At 34.9% G+C, this 18,495-nt stretch overlaps 1 protein-coding gene across 2 annotated transcripts in view; it reads left to right on the forward strand.

Moving 5' to 3' along the window:
- Positions 1-11,872, forward strand: part of LOC149933745 (queuine/queuosine transporter SLC35F2-like) — a 164,982-nt gene extending 153,110 nt beyond the window's left edge. Inside the window, exons 5-8 of one of the 2 annotated variants that reach the window (XM_090155360.1) lie at positions 1,941-2,097; positions 8,139-8,194; positions 8,762-8,916; positions 10,229-11,872. In XM_090155360.1, coding sequence (XP_090011486.1) covers positions 1,941-2,097; positions 8,139-8,194; positions 8,762-8,916; positions 10,229-10,657 — 797 coding nt within the window. In that variant the 3' untranslated portion in view covers positions 10,658-11,872. The remainder of the gene's footprint in view (positions 1-1,940; positions 2,098-8,138; positions 8,195-8,761; positions 8,917-10,228) is intronic. The other variant, XM_090155361.1, reaches the window with a different exon arrangement.
- The last annotated feature ends 6,623 nt before the right edge of the window (positions 11,873-18,495 follow it).

An 18,495-nucleotide genomic window follows, 5' to 3' on the forward strand; every position in this document is an offset into this window, starting at 1 on the left:
TTAGAAGCGATTAAAGATAGCAAAGGTTCGCGATGACGTTCACTTTTTTCTTTTCCTTGTTCTATGAAATTCGTTTATCGGTGGTTCGCTGAGGATAGGGTTCGTACAGAACCTGGATATCCTGGAAAACCTGGATAAGTCAGTGACCTGTAAAATGAAGAAAAAATGTCAGGGATAAGTCAGGGATTTAAATAAATTCGTAGAAAGACAGGGATTTTAGTTAGCCAAGGAAACCACACCTTAACAAAGAATTTTTGACCTAAAATAATAAAACAAATGTCCAAAAATTTAACCAAAAAGGTCAGGAATATTGGCAAAAGTTGGTCAGGGATAACCTGGAAAAGTCAGGGATTTTAGATCAGAAATTTTCGTACGAACCCTGGAGGATTTTTCCCTTGTCTCGGTTAATTAACTTTTTTACTGTTAGTCACGAATTTTTCAAAATAGACCAAAGACCAGTTCAAATAGTTAAAAAATACCAAATTATATAACAAAGTAATAATGGCATTATTATTATTAACAATATCCCATAGTTTTAGACATAATTTAGTTTTTCAAATATTAAAAATTATAATTGCAATTACCCCGAAATATAAGTGAATATGATATAAATCAGATATAATTGTAAAATAATTCCTCATTAAAATTTAACCCTGCATTTATATTTGAAATATTCGTTTATTTACTTGTATTTTCTGTTACTTGTGAAAGGCTTGCATTTACGGCCTTCCCCAAAAAAAATATTATTTATTTATATTTAATGAAAATGACTGTGGAGAGGGCTGTTAGCGTTGCTCTCAATCCAGCACACGGGCAGCTAGTATTATCGTCTTGTTAAAGTCAACATTGGCTAACACGAGTTTAAAACACACGTTCTCTAGTTCTGGTGGGAAGGGAAACTTAAGGTGCTCTTAAAGACTGACTACAAACATTTTTAGTTTAACTGGACTTTGGTTGCCTGCTCATGTGTCACGCAGAGAGCAAACTTCCAGTCAAAAGACAGCGTAAACCGAACATTAATGTAGTCGGTCTTTAAGCATAAATCTTTTTTACCTAATACAACATTACGGTTCTGAATATATTACAAAAATAGACATAATAAGTTAGAGCGCGAAACAAAAATGTTTTTCAAACTTTTATTAGCGTGTAAAAGAAACAATTATTTTAACAAAAATATTTCGAAACCCAAAATTAAAATTTGAAGCTTCACATTGACCCCATCGTCATTCAAAAACACTACGGCGACCATGTGATAAAATAAAATGTAACTAAAGACTTACTAATGAACAGAAAACGCTTGATTTTTCAACGTGATCTTAAGTGTATAATAATATAAGAAGGGAGAAGACCCTTTTACAGGGGTCCCACCATTGTGTATACATTTTTAATAATCTACTTGTTACTAGAGGGCGCCATCAGTTTACAATCACAAATATAAAAAATGGTAAAACCCGCGAAATTCTAATTTAAATGGTGGTTATTCAAAAGCTGAAATTTTGAATAACTATATTTTCTAAAATATTTTATTTAAACTTTCAGCTTGAAATAGCGCTTAAATTATTACAATTATATAATAAATATATATATTTTTTAAATTTTTGCGCCAAAATATCCACGCTGGCGTCATCTAGTGTAGAAATACGAAATTAAAATTTTATACCCCATGGTGGTTTCTAAATGTTTGTTTCCCTGTATGTAATATGCGAATTGGTGTCATTGTTTCTTTGTGAGTGCACTTATTTCAAAATAGCGTATCCTTAAGAACAGCAGATGATTAATGCCATCTACTGACAATTTAGTGAAGCTCGTCGGATGTTTATTAATGTTAAATGTCGGTCACATTTATTTCGAGTTCCGTCTGAACCAGCCCAAATAACTAGGGAAATAGGACAGGAGAACATTCCTATTATAAACGGAAACATCTTTTTGTAATTTTCTAGCAAGAAACCGTTTGCTTGGAGACATGTTGTGCCTTTCCGGTGCCGCCCTCTATGGGACGAGCAATGTTGCCGAAGAGTATTTCGTCAAGTCGTACGATATCATCGAGTTCCTCGGGATGCTCGGTCTCTTCGGGAGCGTCATCAATGGCATCCAGTTGTGAGTACTCTGGCCATATCAGTTAAAAAGACCCCTATTTTAGAAAAGCGGGAGTAGCCAATTAGCGATCTTTAGTAAAGGTCGATTCTGCCCTAGAAATGTCAATTTCGACCTGGACAATAAACTAAAACGTGTTTATTAAACAAATAACTAGTATAAACAGTGTGACCTCAATCTCTAAAATTGTAAATTTGGGTAGCACTGCTATAAACAATTATTTATGTACTTGTACAAGTCGACATCGCTGTACTAAACAAGAAACATTCAATCTTTTTTGCTTCAAAATGTTCATCCATTTTATAGAACATACATCTGGCCATATTAGTTAAAAAGACACCTATTTTAGAAAAGCGGGAGTAGCCAATTAGCGATCTTTAGTAAAGGTCGATTCTGCCCTAGAAATGTCAATTTCGACCTGGACAATAAACTAAAACGTGTTTATTAAACAAATAACTAGTATAAACAGTGTGACCTCAATCTCTAAAATTGTAAATTTGGGTAGCACTGCTATAAACAATTATTTATGTACTTGTACAAGTCGACATCGCTGTACTAAACAAGAAACATTCAATCTTTTTTGCTTCAAAATGTTCATCCATTTTATAGAACATACATCTGGCCATATTAGTTAAAAAGACACCTATTTTAGAAAAGCGGGAGTAGCCAATTAGCGATCTTTAGTAAAGGTCGATTCTGCCCTAGAAATGTCAATTGCGACCTGGACAATAAACTAAAACGTGTTTATTAAACAAATAACTAGTATAAACAGTGTGACCTCAATCTCTAAAATTGTAAATTTGGGTAGCACTGCTATAAACAATTATTTATGTACTTGTACAAGTCGACATCGCTGTACTAAACAAGAAACATTCAATCTTTTTTGCTTCAAAATGTTCATCCATTTTATAGAACATACATCTGGCCATATTAGTTAAAAAGACACCTATTTTAGAAAAGCGGGAGTAGCCAATTAGCGATCTTTAGTAAAGGTCGATTCTGCCCTAGAAATGTCAATTTCGACCTGGACAATAAACTAAAACGTGTTTATTAAACAAATAACTAGTATAAACAGTGTGACCTCAATCTCTAAAATTGTAAATTTGGGTAGCACTGCTATAAACAATTATTTATGTACTTGTACAAGTCGACATCGCTGTACTAAACAAGAAACATTCAATCTTTTTTGCTTCAAAATGTTCATCCATTTTATAGAACATACATCTGGCCATATTAGTTAAAAAGACACCTATTTTAGAAAAGCGGGAGTAGCCAATTAGCGATCTTTAGTAAAGGTCGATTCTGCCCTAGAAATGTCAATTTCGACCTGGACAATAAACTAAAACGTGTTTATTAAACAAATAACTAGTATAAACAGTGTGACCTCAATCTCTAAAATTGTAAATTTGGGTAGCACTGCTATAAACAATTATTTATGTACTTGTACAAGTCGACATCGCTGTACTAAACAAGAAACATTCAATCTTTTTTGCTTCAAAATGTTCATCCATTTTATAGAACATACATCTGGCCATATTAGTTAAAAAGACACCTATTTTAGAAAAGCGGGAGTAGCCAATTAGCGATCTTTAGTAAAGGTCGATTCTGCCCTAGAAATGTCAATTTCGACCTGGACAATAAACTAAAATGTGTTTATTAAACAAATAACTAGTATAAACAGTGTGACCTCAATCTCTAAAATTGTAAATTTGGGTAGCACTGCTATAAACAATTATTTATGTACTTGTACAAGTCGACATCGCTGTACTAAACAAGAAACATTCAATCTTTTTTGCTTCAAAATGTTCATCCATTTTATAGAACATACATCTGGCCATATTAGTTAAAAAGACACCTATTTTAGAAAAGCGGGAGTAGCCAATTAGCGATCTTTAGTAAAGGTCGATTCTGCCCTAGAAATGTCAATTTCGACCTGGACAATAAACTAAAACGTGTTTATTAAACAAATAACTAGTATAAACAGTGTGACCTCAATCTCTAAAATTGTAAATTTGGGTAGCACTGCTATAAACAATTATTTATGTACTTGTACAAGTCGACATCGCTGTACTAAACAAGAAACATTCAATCTTTTTTGCTTCAAAATGTTCATCCATTTTATAGAACATACATCTGGCCATATTAGTTAAAAAGACACCTATTTTAGAAAAGCGGGAGTAGCCAATTAGCGATCTTTAGTAAAGGTCGATTCTGCCCTAGAAATGTCAATTTCGACCTGGACAATAAACTAAAACGTGTTTATTAAACAAATAACTAGTATAAACAGTGTGACCTCAATCTCTAAAATTGTAAATTTGGGTAGCACTGCTATAAACAATTATTTATGTACTTGTACAAGTCGACATCGCTGTACTAAACAAGAAACATTCAATCTTTTTTGCTTCAAAATGTTCATCCATTTTATAGAACATACATCTGGCCATATTAGTTAAAAAGACACCTATTTTAGAAAAGCGGGAGTAGCCAATTATCGATCTTTAGTAAAGGTCGATTCTGCCCTAGAAATGTCAATTTCGACCTGGACAATAAACTAAAACGTGTTTATTAAACAAATAAATAGTATAAACAGTGTGACCTCAATCTCTAAAATTGTAAATTTGGGTAGCACTGCTATAAACAATTATTTATGTACTTGTACAAGTCGACATCGCTGTACTAAACAAGAAACATTCAATCTTTTTTGCTTCAAAATGTTCATCCATTTTATAGAACATACATCTGGCCATATTAGTTAAAAAGACACCTATTTTAGAAAAGCGGGAGTAGCCAATTAGCGATCTTTAGTAAAGGTCGATTCTGCCCTAGAAATGTCAATTTCGACCTGGACAATAAACTAAAACGTGTTTATTAAACAAATAACTAGTATAAACAGTGTGACCTCAATCTCTAAAATTGTAAATTTGGGTAGCACTGCTATAAACAATTATTTATGTACTTGTACAAGTCGACATCGCTGTACTAAACAAGAAACATTCAATCTTTTTTGCTTCAAAATGTTCATCCATTTTATAGAACATACATCTGGCCATATTAGTTAAAAAGACACCTATTTTAGAAAAGCGGGAGTAGCCAATTAGCGATCTTTAGTAAAGGTCGATTCTGCCCTAGAAATGTCAATTTCGACCTGGACAATAAACTAAAATGTGTTTATTAAACAAATAACTAGTATAAACAGTGTGACCTCAATCTCTAAAATTGTAAATTTGGGTAGCACTGCTATAAACAATTATTTATGTACTTGTACAAGTCGACATCGCTGTACTAAACAAGAAACATTCAATCTTTTTTGCTTCAAAATGTTCATCCATTTTATAGAACATACATCTGGCCATATTAGTTAAAAAGACACCTATTTTAGAAAAGCGGGAGTAGCCAATTAGCGATCTTTAGTAAAGGTCGATTCTGCCCTAGAAATGTCAATTTCGACCTGGACAATAAACTAAAACGTGTTTATTAAACAAATAACTAGTATAAACAGTGTGACCTCAATCTCTAAAATTGTAAATTTGGGTAGCACTGCTATAAACAATTATTTATGTACTTGTACAAGTCGACATCGCTGTACTAAACAAGAAACATTCAATCTTTTTTGCTTCAAAATGTTCATCCATTTTATAGAACATACATCTGGCCATATTAGTTAAAAAGACACCTATTTTAGAAAAGCGGGAGTAGCCAATTAGCGATCTTTAGTAAAGGTCGATTCTGCCCTAGAAATGTCAATTTCGACCTGGACAATAAACTAAAACGTGTTTATTAAACAAATAACTAGTATAAACAGTGTGACCTCAATCTCTAAAATTGTAAATTTGGGTAGCACTGCTATAAACAATTATTTATGTACTTGTACAAGTCGACATCGCTGTACTAAACAAGAAACATTCAATCTTTTTTGCTTCAAAATGTTCATCCATTTTATAGAACATACATCTGGCCATATTAGTTAAAAAGACACCTATTTTAGAAAAGCGGGAGTAGCCAATTATCGATCTTTAGTAAAGGTCGATTCTGCCCTAGAAATGTCAATTTCGACCTGGACAATAAACTAAAACGTGTTTATTAAACAAATAAATAGTATAAACAGTGTGACCTCAATCTCTAAAATTTTAAATTTGGGTAGCACTGCTATAAACAATTATTTATGTACTTGTACAAGTCGACATCGCTGTACTAAACAAGAAACATTCAATCTTTTTTGCTTCAAAATGTTCATCCATTTTATAGAACATACATCTGGCCATATTAGTTAAAAAGACACCTATTTTAGAAAAGCGGGAGTAGCCAATTAGCGATCTTTAGTAAAGGTCGATTCTGCCCTAGAAATGTCAATTTCGACCTGGACAATAAACTAAAACGTGTTTATTAAACAAATAAATAGTATAAACAGTGTGACCTCAATCTCTAAAATTTTAAATTTGGGTAGCACTGCTATAAACAATTATTTATGTACTTGTACAAGTCGACATCGCTGTACTAAACAAGAAACATTCAATCTTTTTTGCTTCAAAATGTTCATCCATTTTATAGAACATACATCTGGCCATATTAGTTAAAAAGACACCTATTTTAGAAAAGCGGGAGTAGCCAATTAGCGATCTTTAGTAAAGGTCGATTCTGCCCTAGAAATGTCAATTTCGACCTGGACAATAAACTAAAACGTGTTTATTAAACAAATAACTAGTATAAACAGTGTGACCTCAATCTCTAAAATTGTAAATTTGGGTAGCACTGCTATAAACAATTATTTATGTACTTGTACAAGTCGACATCGCTGTACTAAACAAGAAACATTCAATCTTTTTTGCTTCAAAATGTTCATCCATTTTATAGAACATACATCTGGCCATATTAGTTAAAAAGACACCTATTTTAGAAAAGCGGGAGTAGCCAATTAGCGATCTTTAGTAAAGGTCGATTCTGCCCTAGAAATGTCAATTTCGACCTGGACAATAAACTAAAACGTGTTTATTAAACAAATAAATAGTATAAACAGTGTGACCTCAATCTCTAAAATTTTAAATTTGGGTAGCACTGCTATAAACAATTATTTATGTACTTGTACAAGTCGACATCGCTGTACTAAACAAGAAACATTCAATCTTTTTTGCTTCAAAATGTTCATCCATTTTATAGAACATACATCTGGCCATATTAGTTAAAAAGACACCTATTTTAGAAAAGCGGGAGTAGCCAATTAGCGATCTTTAGTAAAGTTCGATTCTGCCCTAGAAATGTCAATTTCGACCTGGACAATAAACTAAAACGTGTTTATTAAACAAATAACTAGTATAAACAGTGTGACCTCAATCTCTAAAATTGTAAATTTGGGTAGCACTGCTATAAACAATTATTTATGTACTTGTACAAGTCGACATCGCTGTACTAAACAAGAAACATTCAATCTTTTTGGCTTCAAAATGTTCATCCATTTTATAGAACATACATCATGATGTCAGTAGTTGTTTTTAACTAGCTGAGCTCATTCAAATAAATATACACACCTTATTTCGCTTAATTTTTAGTAATTGCATAGTTAGCAGACAAACCGAAATAAGGCCTATTCACACCAGGCAATATTTTAAAGAAGCATTGCTGGCCAAAAGTATCAAACCAAGACCTGTGCTTCGTGTGAATGGATAAAATATTTTCATAACGTGTTAGCGACAAAAACGCCTTTGTTGGCGAAGTTTTATACTTTTCGTGCACATCCTTCTGATTATCCAAAAATTAAATACAATATTAATGATAAATAACATTGCAAATACAAATTAACATATTTTAAAGAGGTATTTATTCGCGAAATCTCAGTAACTTTTCGTGTGAAAAATAACTTTGATCACCAACAAAGTTGGACCAAAATGTTAGTTCGTGTGAAAAGGCCTTGGCTCATTTATCAGTTAAATTTAAAACAAACGATTAGACAAACTAAATAAATGTTTCTCATTTATTGTACATCTTTCAAAAGTTGAAGTACTGTTTTTATCATTCTTTTCTGTTTATCTAATTAATTGAATCTTTTGTAGAGCGGTGCTAGAAAGGAACGAAATAGCAACAATCAATTGGGATCGATGGCAAGAAGGTAAAAGCTCTTATTTAAGCCACTGATAATGAAAAAGTAATCACTTCTTTGTGAGGGTCACGGCGGCAGAAAAACGTGCCAAATTACGCATTTTATTAAAACCTTTCTTAAGCCTTTAAAAGTGTGTCAGTTACTTATCTTTCGCACGCGTGTTAAAGGTTTACTGAGAGCCATTTTCAGAATAACCACACAATTAAGGTGGACTTAACAGTAAGTCATTACGCGCTTTTGGTCACGTCAGTTTTCAGTTATTATTTGAACTAACTGACGAAAATCTAAATTATTTAATAGTTATGATTTAAAGCTAATAGAAAGGAATTAATTAAATTGAATTAACTTTTAACACAATGTGATCTACCAGAGGGGTCGGACATTTTCCGAAAATTTTAGATCCTTCATTTTCTTCGAAGGGTTTTACATTTGTATTCTAGAAGTGTTGAAGATAAATTTTGGAATTTAGATTTGTTAATTATGACGGATCTTGGCCCTTGATTTTGGCAAAAGTCCGACCCTTGGTATTTAGCTCTTCAGCAGCGATTAACCTTTCTTTATAATTTGGTTTATCAGTGGTTTTGTTAGTTGGTTTCTCCATGTGCCTCTTCTTCATCTACATCAGTATGCCAGTGGTGCTGAAGCTGAGCAGCGCCACAACAGCCAATCTGTCCATCCTCACCGCGGACTTCTACAGCCTCGCCATCGGATTGTACGTCTTCGATTTTAAGGTAAAAAAGGATTAAATATGGCTCTGTAAATCGATATAATTTTGATGGTAGACGTTGTAAGATATGTTGAACAGCTGATACAAAGCGATACTACGCTCTGATCCTAGCTAAGCGACAATGAACATTATTTAAAGCAACTGGTGGCTTAACGCGAAGTAGCTCTTTTTTCAATAGATGTCTCTGGCGTCGAAATCAAAAAGGCGGTACTTTAAGTTACCCCTCACGTTGATTGGATCGTTTGTAGATTTGGTCAATTACGTAAATTACCGAAATCATAAAGAATATTTTAACACGGGATATAATTTAGGTTTAAGTCCACTAAATAGAGTAAAATTTGTCTAACTTTAATACTCTAGAATGGCTCTGACCACGTAATTGTCTCGCTATTTTGAATTTTAGCTTCCTTTGCCATTAATTGATGGCACGAGGATCTCCAGTAGGATCGTTTTTTTCGAAGAATCAGATATATTCATGGCTATCTCTAATAACAGGGATCTTTCTTATAATTCAGGTGGCAATGATAGAGCTTTAATCTATTTTGAACATTTCAAAATATTATGGTGCCCCTCTAGAAAATAATGTTTTATTTCTGCTTTTCCAAACGTTTCTTACCAAATACATAACAGCAAAGAAATAAGGTATAGACAATGTTTCTTGGCTAAACGTTAGCGCCATTTAAACCGCCTTAGACCATCTCTGTATTCGCCATTATCACTCACCTTACAGCGTTTATAGTTGGGGAATCTTTAAAAATCCAAAAACCAGCAGGCAGTGGCGTAGCTACCATGGGTGACACCCGTGGCGGATATCATGGTGTGCTACTTACTAGTCTCTAGTTTGTGTAAGTTTTTCTTTTTTACACGGTCGGGTGTCACCCCCCGAATCACGCCCAAATGGGTGGGACCCCTTCCCAGCTACGCCACTGCGAACAGGTCTAGAAGTCCAGTCCAAGTTACTGGGAGATTTTATACACTTCAGTTAATGCCCATTAAATATAAAGGTTTTCTGTAATCCGTCAAAAAGACGTATCCTTATGATAGGAACTAAGGTATTTATGTATTCCCATCTGGCCACCATGACCTTTTTTGATCTATGATGGGAACTAAGGTACTTAAGTATTCCCATCTGTCCACCATGACCTTTTTTGATCTATGATGGGAACTAAGGTATTTATGTATTCCCATCTGGCCACCATGACGGTTTTTGATCTATGATTTTTCAAAAAGAAATCTTTTTTTTCTGATCCCAAATATGCAGATGGGAGTTGTTTTATTGGTTTGTTCGCTATTTAATTGAAATGTTTTATTTTCAGTTTCACTGGTTATACTTCGTATCGTTTTTCCTCGTGTTGTTGGGTGTGGTAGTGTACTCGCTGAAACCGACGCCGTTATCGACGGACAGATATCACGAAATGGCCATCGCCCTGGAAGCGCAGGGCGAAGTTGAAATCTCTCACCAGGGGGCGGCGTGCAGCACTATTTGCAGTTACAACTCGATCGGCAGCACGAGGGACCAGTCTTTGTTCTCGCTGAACAGCGAAGACCTGCAGGTGGCCGCGAAAAACGAACACAACGCCGCCATGTCCGCGCACGTGCACAGCGTGCATTCGGCGAGCGTGCATTCGGCGCGCGAGGACGAGAACGACGCGCGTTACCAGAGGCCCGCGGCGCCCCTGGTGGCCGAAGCCAACGAAAGGCGGAACGGCACCGCCACTTTTGTCAGGGACAACAACCGCTGTTGATGTCCGCGTGCAAACCAGGACTAACTGTTTTCGTTTTTCGAACAATAATACACATTTAAAATCTAGGAATTTTATTGTTAAGATTATAAAATCTTTAAATATATATATATATATATATATAAAAATAATCATCCTGACTGTTGAAAATTGGGTCGATACTAACTTTGGATAAATGGCCGTTGTGATCTTGGCGCCATCTTGTGTTTCAGAGGCAAATGAATAAAACGACAAGCTATTTCACTACCACCCGGTAAATCATAGAAACTACCCACTTCTACAATTGGCCATTTTGCTGGGCGCATCCATTCACCTCCCGAATTATCTAGATAACTATACGGTTTCAGGAAGAAAATCCGAAAGCAGATAGCCTTGGTAAAACCCGGGGTCTCAAGCTGCACGGTAAAGAACTGCAGCGAAACGGGTTTTTATTCTTTACCACTGTAAACGTGGGAATACTGTGGGACTGGGTGTGGATAAGATTTATTTCTTACTTTCGGTTAGGGAATGGATGGAAAAGGTAATTAAGATTTCGGCAATAGGCGGGAATGAGAAACTATGTCTAATGGAATGGGAATGGTTGGAAGACAAATATTTAAATGGAAATGGGATCCTGCTTCAACAGGCATGGGAACGTTTCTGCTTTCAATGCTGCAGGGAACAGGTAACTTCAATCGACAACCCCCTTTCTCGTCGCTCCTAAAAGAAAGTGATAAGCCTTGAACAAATGGTGTATATTGAATTTAATCGTGTTTTCTTGATCTAATGGGGTTTCCTTGTTGTAGAGATGACTGTTTGAGGGTGCAGACGACCTAGCAGACAACATTTATGACGTAGAGAAAGCTATTGAAAATTGCGTTAAATGTTACTTTGTTCATTAAATAAGTTTGTTACCAAAAGTGTGTCAATGGGAATACGCCAAAGAATTATGAATTTTTAGCTTTCAACCACTAGGCACCATATATCAAAGTCATAATGGAACGTGTTCACAAAGAAAGTACTGGAGAATGAGAAAATAGTCAATTTAGTTAATACATCACATTTGGTAACTAAGTCAGCTTTGGTAACAATAACACTTTTAGTAGCTATGCCACTTTTAATATAAATGCAACCTTTAGTGACTATGCCACTTTTGGTATAAATGCAACCTTAAGTGACTATGCCACTTTTAGCAACATGCCAGTTTGGTTAAAATACCACATTTTGTAACATTGCCGCATTTGGTAACTTTGCCACATTTGGTAACTTTGCCTTATTTGGTAACTTTGACACATTTGGTAACTTTGCCACATTTGATAACTTTGCCACATTTGGTAACTTTGACACATTTGATAACTTTGCCACATTTGGTAACTTTGCCACATTTGATAACCTTACCATCCTGGTATCTGCTACTTTCGGTAACTATGGCACTTTTGGTAGATATGCTTTTCTCGGTAATTATGAAACTTTTGGTAATAACGCCACATTTAGTAATTATACCGATTTGTTAATATTGGTAATTTATTAATTTTTCCCTTTTTGTTAATTATTATAAACATACCACATTGGGTTAATATACTGCATTGGGTAAATACAACATATTTCGTATACATATCCATTTCAAGAAAACTGAATTGTTTATCGGACGAAGATCTGCAAATTTCGCAATTTTGATAACGAATTCAGCTTGTCTATGTTTTACTCCGGTGTCTTAGATCTTCCGTAGCTGTCGCTGAGTTCCAATTGCCTCTGCGAAACAAGATTGCGGCAGTTACTCGGTTACATACTTCAAATGTGTTACGATGTTATCGGCCCATTCTGTGCGCGTTTTTAACATAACATTCACTGTAGATATTATATGGTATGGCTATATTTACTTTTGTTTTTACCAACGATGTGTCCACCATAGAAGTTACACGATAGGATCGAATTTTAAGGGTTTTTCAGACTTCCCGTTTTAATAAGATTTAAATGTGTCACCGGATGGAACTCAAAAATAAGAATCATGCTTAATTATCCATGTAATCTTGAAAATTATATAAAAAAGAGAACTTTGAAGTGTCAGTTATTTTTATTGGAAATATATTCTCTGTGGGTGACATTTTGCTTTCCCCTATCAGGTCATAAACTACTCTGGTCCGCCGTCTTCGCTGCGGTCACTAACAGCCATCGGATAGAACACGGTTTCTAAGAAAACTATCTATGAGCTCCGTGACGTATAAAGTGACTTTACGATTTAATTCGAAGTGTCATCTCTTGCATTTGATTAGCCAATTAAAACTGCGCAAAGTAATTTTTGGCGTAATTAAACTGTATTAAAAAAAAAATATTATATTAAAGAAAGAATTACAGCAATCAATCAAAGGTCACTATTTAGAAAAACTGGCTCCTGCAGCTGATGACTTCGATAAGAAACCTGTGAGCAGCGTGACGTCACACCGGAAACGCGGAAAACGTTAATTAAAAAACCGGTGTCAGCTTTTACTAATCGACCATCAATGAGAGTTACTGAGCCGCTTTGGCAAGTTTGACTATGATGTAACGATCCGTCCCACTGTGTGGTTCAATCGCTTTAGGGATCCAATCAGAAACCGATCTGATTTGATTTTATCAGGAGGAAGAAAATAATTCTTAGAGCATAAATAAATACATTCTTGGAGTTAATTTTAGTTAATATTAGTAAGAATTAAATTGAAGCCTAACTAGCCACACAGTGATATATCACGACATGAAGAGGAACGTTTCTAAATTATCTCAATAATCGAATTCAATATAAATTGAGGGAAAAGATCTGATTCGAACTCGCACACAGGAGCTTTTCTACCTCTCCGAGGGGACTATGTACCCTAGGAGGGGTTTTACAATCACCGTGTCTGTCGGTGGGGTGTGTGTCTGTCTGTCTCGTACGCATTTTCGGGGCAAAGCTTAATCACTGCGTTCGCAGTTTCTTGGAATTAGGGAAAAGCTTTTCTTTAAGAGCCCTCTTTTCGTCATTGGGTGTAACATAATTTTTTCAATTCGCGTTAGTCTCGGGCAGGATTCGAACCCGAATCCTTCTGCACGACAGGTGAGCGTTAGAAACTCTCCGAGGAGAGGTATATTTCGGCTTGCCAACTGGTTCTAACTAACGATATATTTTTCATACTTTAAAGTTGAATAACAAGACAACTTAAGCTAAGGCCGATAAAAAAAATTAATAAATGGCGATATCGACCTGGCGAATACTGATCTCGATCTTCAAAATATTTAATTCGAAAATATTATAAATTCTAATAATACAAATAACTATTCTACACAAGGGTTCATACAGTCCTGGAAAACCTGAAAATATCATATGATTATAGAGTTAAGAGTCAATGAAATTTATTTTTTATTTTTTTGGAAATGTAAGGAAAATTTTTAAGGGTTAAGAAAGTTGGCCCAAAGTGTACATATTGACGCCAATATTATAGATTTGTCTTAATTACTTATCTTATGATATGGTAGCAAAGTAGATTAAATATCAATCCTTAAAGTCAACCTGAACCCAAAAATTAAAATTTAATATTTTATTAGATTATGTATAGTTGTAAACACTGTCAATATTTCATATTAAAATATTAATTATTCCAAATAGACAATGTTAATTTTAGCAGACAAACTTCCGCTTTCAATTGACACGAAAACACGAAATCTTGAATGTATAACGTAGAAGAAGCGAAACAAAATATATTTTACTCAAACCGCCAAATTACCTAGATCATGATTACGTATGGCAACGTTTTGCTTCACCCTAGAAATTAAAAAGCCAAATTTCCAGGACAAGTTATGTCGTGTTCTACGATGAAAACATACTAAACATTAAGAAATAGAGGGCTCTGGTTACCGTATCATGGTTTTAAATACCAGTGGATAGAACTATCTTTACCCCATTTTTATGAAAGAAACATTTCTACCAAGGAATAATTATTTCACGGTTGGCGCTGCTGTAGTCTAAAAGAGTACATTAGCGACACGAATTAAATCTTATTTACATTCAAGCCCGCCAAATTAACTAGCATCTGTGACCTCAGTGATGCTATAAATTAAGTCATGTGCACTTTAAAAAACGGAATTTATTGCTATAGAAGGTGCTTTATGGAGGTGCACCGAGAAAATAGGAGACAGTGCAGGTAGACTTTAAATGGGTAACTCTATTTTTACTTCTTCATGGAAAGATTGGATAACTAAGAAATAGCCATGAGAGTTGCACTACGTAAGTTACAAATTTTAGGTTTTATACACCTTATTAAACTTACGTTAATTTCTATGGTTTTCTTGGTAATATTTTACTATTTACCAAAATTTATCAAAATATCGCGATTAACCATTATTTCCTTAATCACGTGATTAACTACAACAATGTTTACGAACTTTGTGAACTGATTGTTCAAAAGATAGATGAAGCTATTAATTATTCAAAACTTTTACCTTAAAATGCCAAAGCATCGTATTCGCACCCTAATGAGAAAATATATTTGTTCATTTCACTTTATTACGTTTAGAAAAATCAGGGCTCCCATAGTTTGTTGTTTTTTAAAATAATTGGAATTACAAGAAATTAATTATTATTTCGAAATGTTTTCGATACTTGGAATGCCTCATCAGCAGGAATGAAGTGCGAAGATCTAGCTTAACAATAATTTCTACACTTCATTCAGAAGTTTAACGTGTTTGGCATAGTACTGATTTAAAAAGGATCATAAAATAGTATCAACTTAAGAAAAATCGAAACAATCGATAAAAATAGTAATTATGGATACGTCTGGAGAGCTAGAAAATCTTCCTGTGTGACCATTGGTTACCCTTGAAAGCTTATAAAGGTTCCATAATAATTAATGTAAGGTTTTGAAATGTTTCATAAAAAGCTAAAATATTTAAACTAAAATTTTCGGCAAATAATGTCAAACAAAAATCCATAAACACGTTTACTTTAACAATCCCAAATTGACAAGTTCAAGGCGTCACCCTGATTCTTGCGGGGTCGTCAATAATGGTTCTTACATCTAACTTCAATGAAGTGTCTGTTTCGTACAGTTAACATAGCAGAGAAAACTCGTGCACTCACGTTTACTTATCTGATCAGATACAGTTTTCGCCTTTTCTGAATTTCTAAAATGGTATACTGTTTAATTGGAACAAACAGTTTCAGGTTTTCAATCCATATTAAGCTCGTATTTTTTTACTTGTAAGTTGTTTATAATAATAATCAGCTAAGCCAATAGTTTAGGCACCACCGTAGGCTTAAGTCAACAAGTGACTTGTAGAGCCAATAACTAGTGGCTAGGTCAGAATGCGTAGGTGGGTAAGCTCTTCAAGCCACGCAAACCAACAGCTCCCTAAACTTATTATTACTTTCGACCTCAGAAAGGTTTTATGGAACACAACGAACTCTAGAGTGCTAATTACATCGTCACCCTACGGCAGATAGTTCGAAACTCAGTTAATCTCATTTAAATATAGTTGAAAAGGTTTTGTGCCATATAACCTATTTAGGCTGGAAGCAATATTTCACAATACAGTGGATACACCTCGTGTCTTTTTCTATGGAATGAATCTACGACTTTGACGTCATTACGACTCTTCCCGTGCGAATAACACCCTGCATCGCCCCCTTTTTTGACGTCATCAAAGCTCGCGCTGGCATCACGGTGACGCCCTTAAGTTGTCTTACAACGTGACTTTTGACTTTTCCTTCGTGACAGAGAGCGCCCCCCAAAAATTTGAATTTTGGGGGTTGAATAATACCTCCCTCAACCTTTCGTAATCGATCTCTTGGTCAGGCAGGAAACAAAAAACTTCCCTTTATCCCTGATATAAATTCCGAGTGGCCGACCAGGCTCGGTCTATTTGGCAATTTGGAAGGAGGTCTCCCTTTTCCGGAGAATATCTTCGGTCTCTTTCTTTCAACGACATCAGCGTCGCTGGCCAAGAATTCTTTTCCAATGTCCGCAGAGTAATTTGTTCGGGGCAAAGAGCGCACCCTAAAAGGGGAACAGGTTTCGGTAAATCACCTCGGCTTCAACTTGTTACCGGAGGTAAAAACTACAATGTCATTACAAGAGGGAATCTCGAGCCTTCGTTGTTCCGGCAATCGGTCCGCGATAGACTTGGCCGAAGAAGCGAGAACGAATTGACGAAGGCTGCCAGCGAGAAAACAGTTTGGCGAATCTCGTTCTGCGAGTTCAAAGTGGACTCGTGGGCAGCGCTGAGTCTAGAGAGTTTGTAAAAACAACGAACCCCGCGGAGAGTGGAGTCTGTCTTCGGATTTCCAACAGTCTCGCCAATTTTAGGTCTTTTTATGTCTAACCGAATATTTTTGGGATTGTCTGCTTTCTATATTAATGGGAGTGCAGCCATGGTGGCGGATGTTTGACCTTTTCATGAAAGATCATACTTCCTTTAAGCGGCTTCCTAACGCTTTTGGACTTACTTGAGACGCAATTTCTTGGTTATGCAACCACAACGTTTTACGAGCCTATTCTTTGGCTAAAATCAAACAATGATCAAATTTAAATTATATTTACATAATTAGATCAAAGAAAGAACTTAGTTGGTTAAGCAGAGGCCTCTAGTGTCGAAATAAAATACCCATAAGGAACAAAAACTTTTCTATTTTAAGCTCCGATAGCCCTTAAAGGCATTAGCAGATGGGAATGAATTCACAATCTTAAGCTAGTTTAAACGATGTTTACAAGTACACTGAGAAAAAAACCATGTTCAAATTACATTAAAGTGTTGGAAGCAGGGGATGCCTAGGCGTTTCTGTAAATATAATAGCTTATTCCGTATTATAATATTACAAGTAATTTTATGTTAATTTAACATGATGAAATAGCTGTAAATAACCCAGTAATAAAGTCTGTCAAATCAACATGAATAACAGTCTGGAGTACGTGAACCTTATACGTAATTTTATTGGTATATTAAAGTTGGTTTTACACATCCGTCAGTAGAAAATACTTTTTACATCTCAGTAAATTCGATAAGTAGCAAATAATTAATTCAACAAACAATATTGTAGAAAATACACTAACACGTTTAGTCAAATTTACGAACATGAAACTGAATTTTTGACGTAATAGCTAGGAAAAAAAAACAGCTAATATGCAGGGCCGATCTCTCATTTTTCAATGAAATATAATTAAAGTATCTCCGAACAGACAATTCGATGAAATCCGGGGCTAAACGGGTCAAATCCCTCAGAGAGAGCCCGATAAGCACAACTTGTTCTTTGGTTTTTAAAAATTCGGCTTATGTTCAGTCCTTTTTGGCTAGTATTTTTTAAATTTCACGCGTAAGGTTGATTTCTAGTATATAGCTAAGGTAGCCTACGTAAAGAGACTATATTCCAAAATATAGCACGATTATAACTTACATGTGTACGTTATTATTGACACACAGCTATTTCACTAGTAAAAATGATTTGGTTAAAAATAAAATAAAATCAGAAGAGTTTTGAACAAAAATTTACATGTTTTACGAGGCAACTGGGTTTTCAGGTTTGCCAGATAGGTACTAATCTAATTGTGAGCCTCTCTGGTTCAAGAGAAATCGGGCCAAGCCTTTGGCCTCTCTATAAACCAAATTAAATAATCACCTAAGTAGTATTTTAACGAAATGTTTATTGCTGTAAATCAATTCGACAAACGACTAAATATTAAAACGCTCGCTCTTGTCCGAAAAAAACACCCGCTTAGGTTGTATCAAATATCTCACGGTTTACATATTTATTCATTTTTCTTATTTATTTTGTACAATTTGTATAACGTTTAAATTAATATTTAATTAAACCATTTGAGGCCGATAATCGATGGCTATAACCACAAAACAAATCATGG

The sequence above is a fragment of the Leiobunum rupestre genome, chromosome 8 (assembly GCF_980474605.1).
Source record: "Leiobunum rupestre chromosome 8, qqLeiRupe1.1.hap1, whole genome shotgun sequence".
NCBI classification, from domain to species: domain Eukaryota; kingdom Metazoa; phylum Arthropoda; class Arachnida; order Opiliones; family Sclerosomatidae; genus Leiobunum; species Leiobunum rupestre.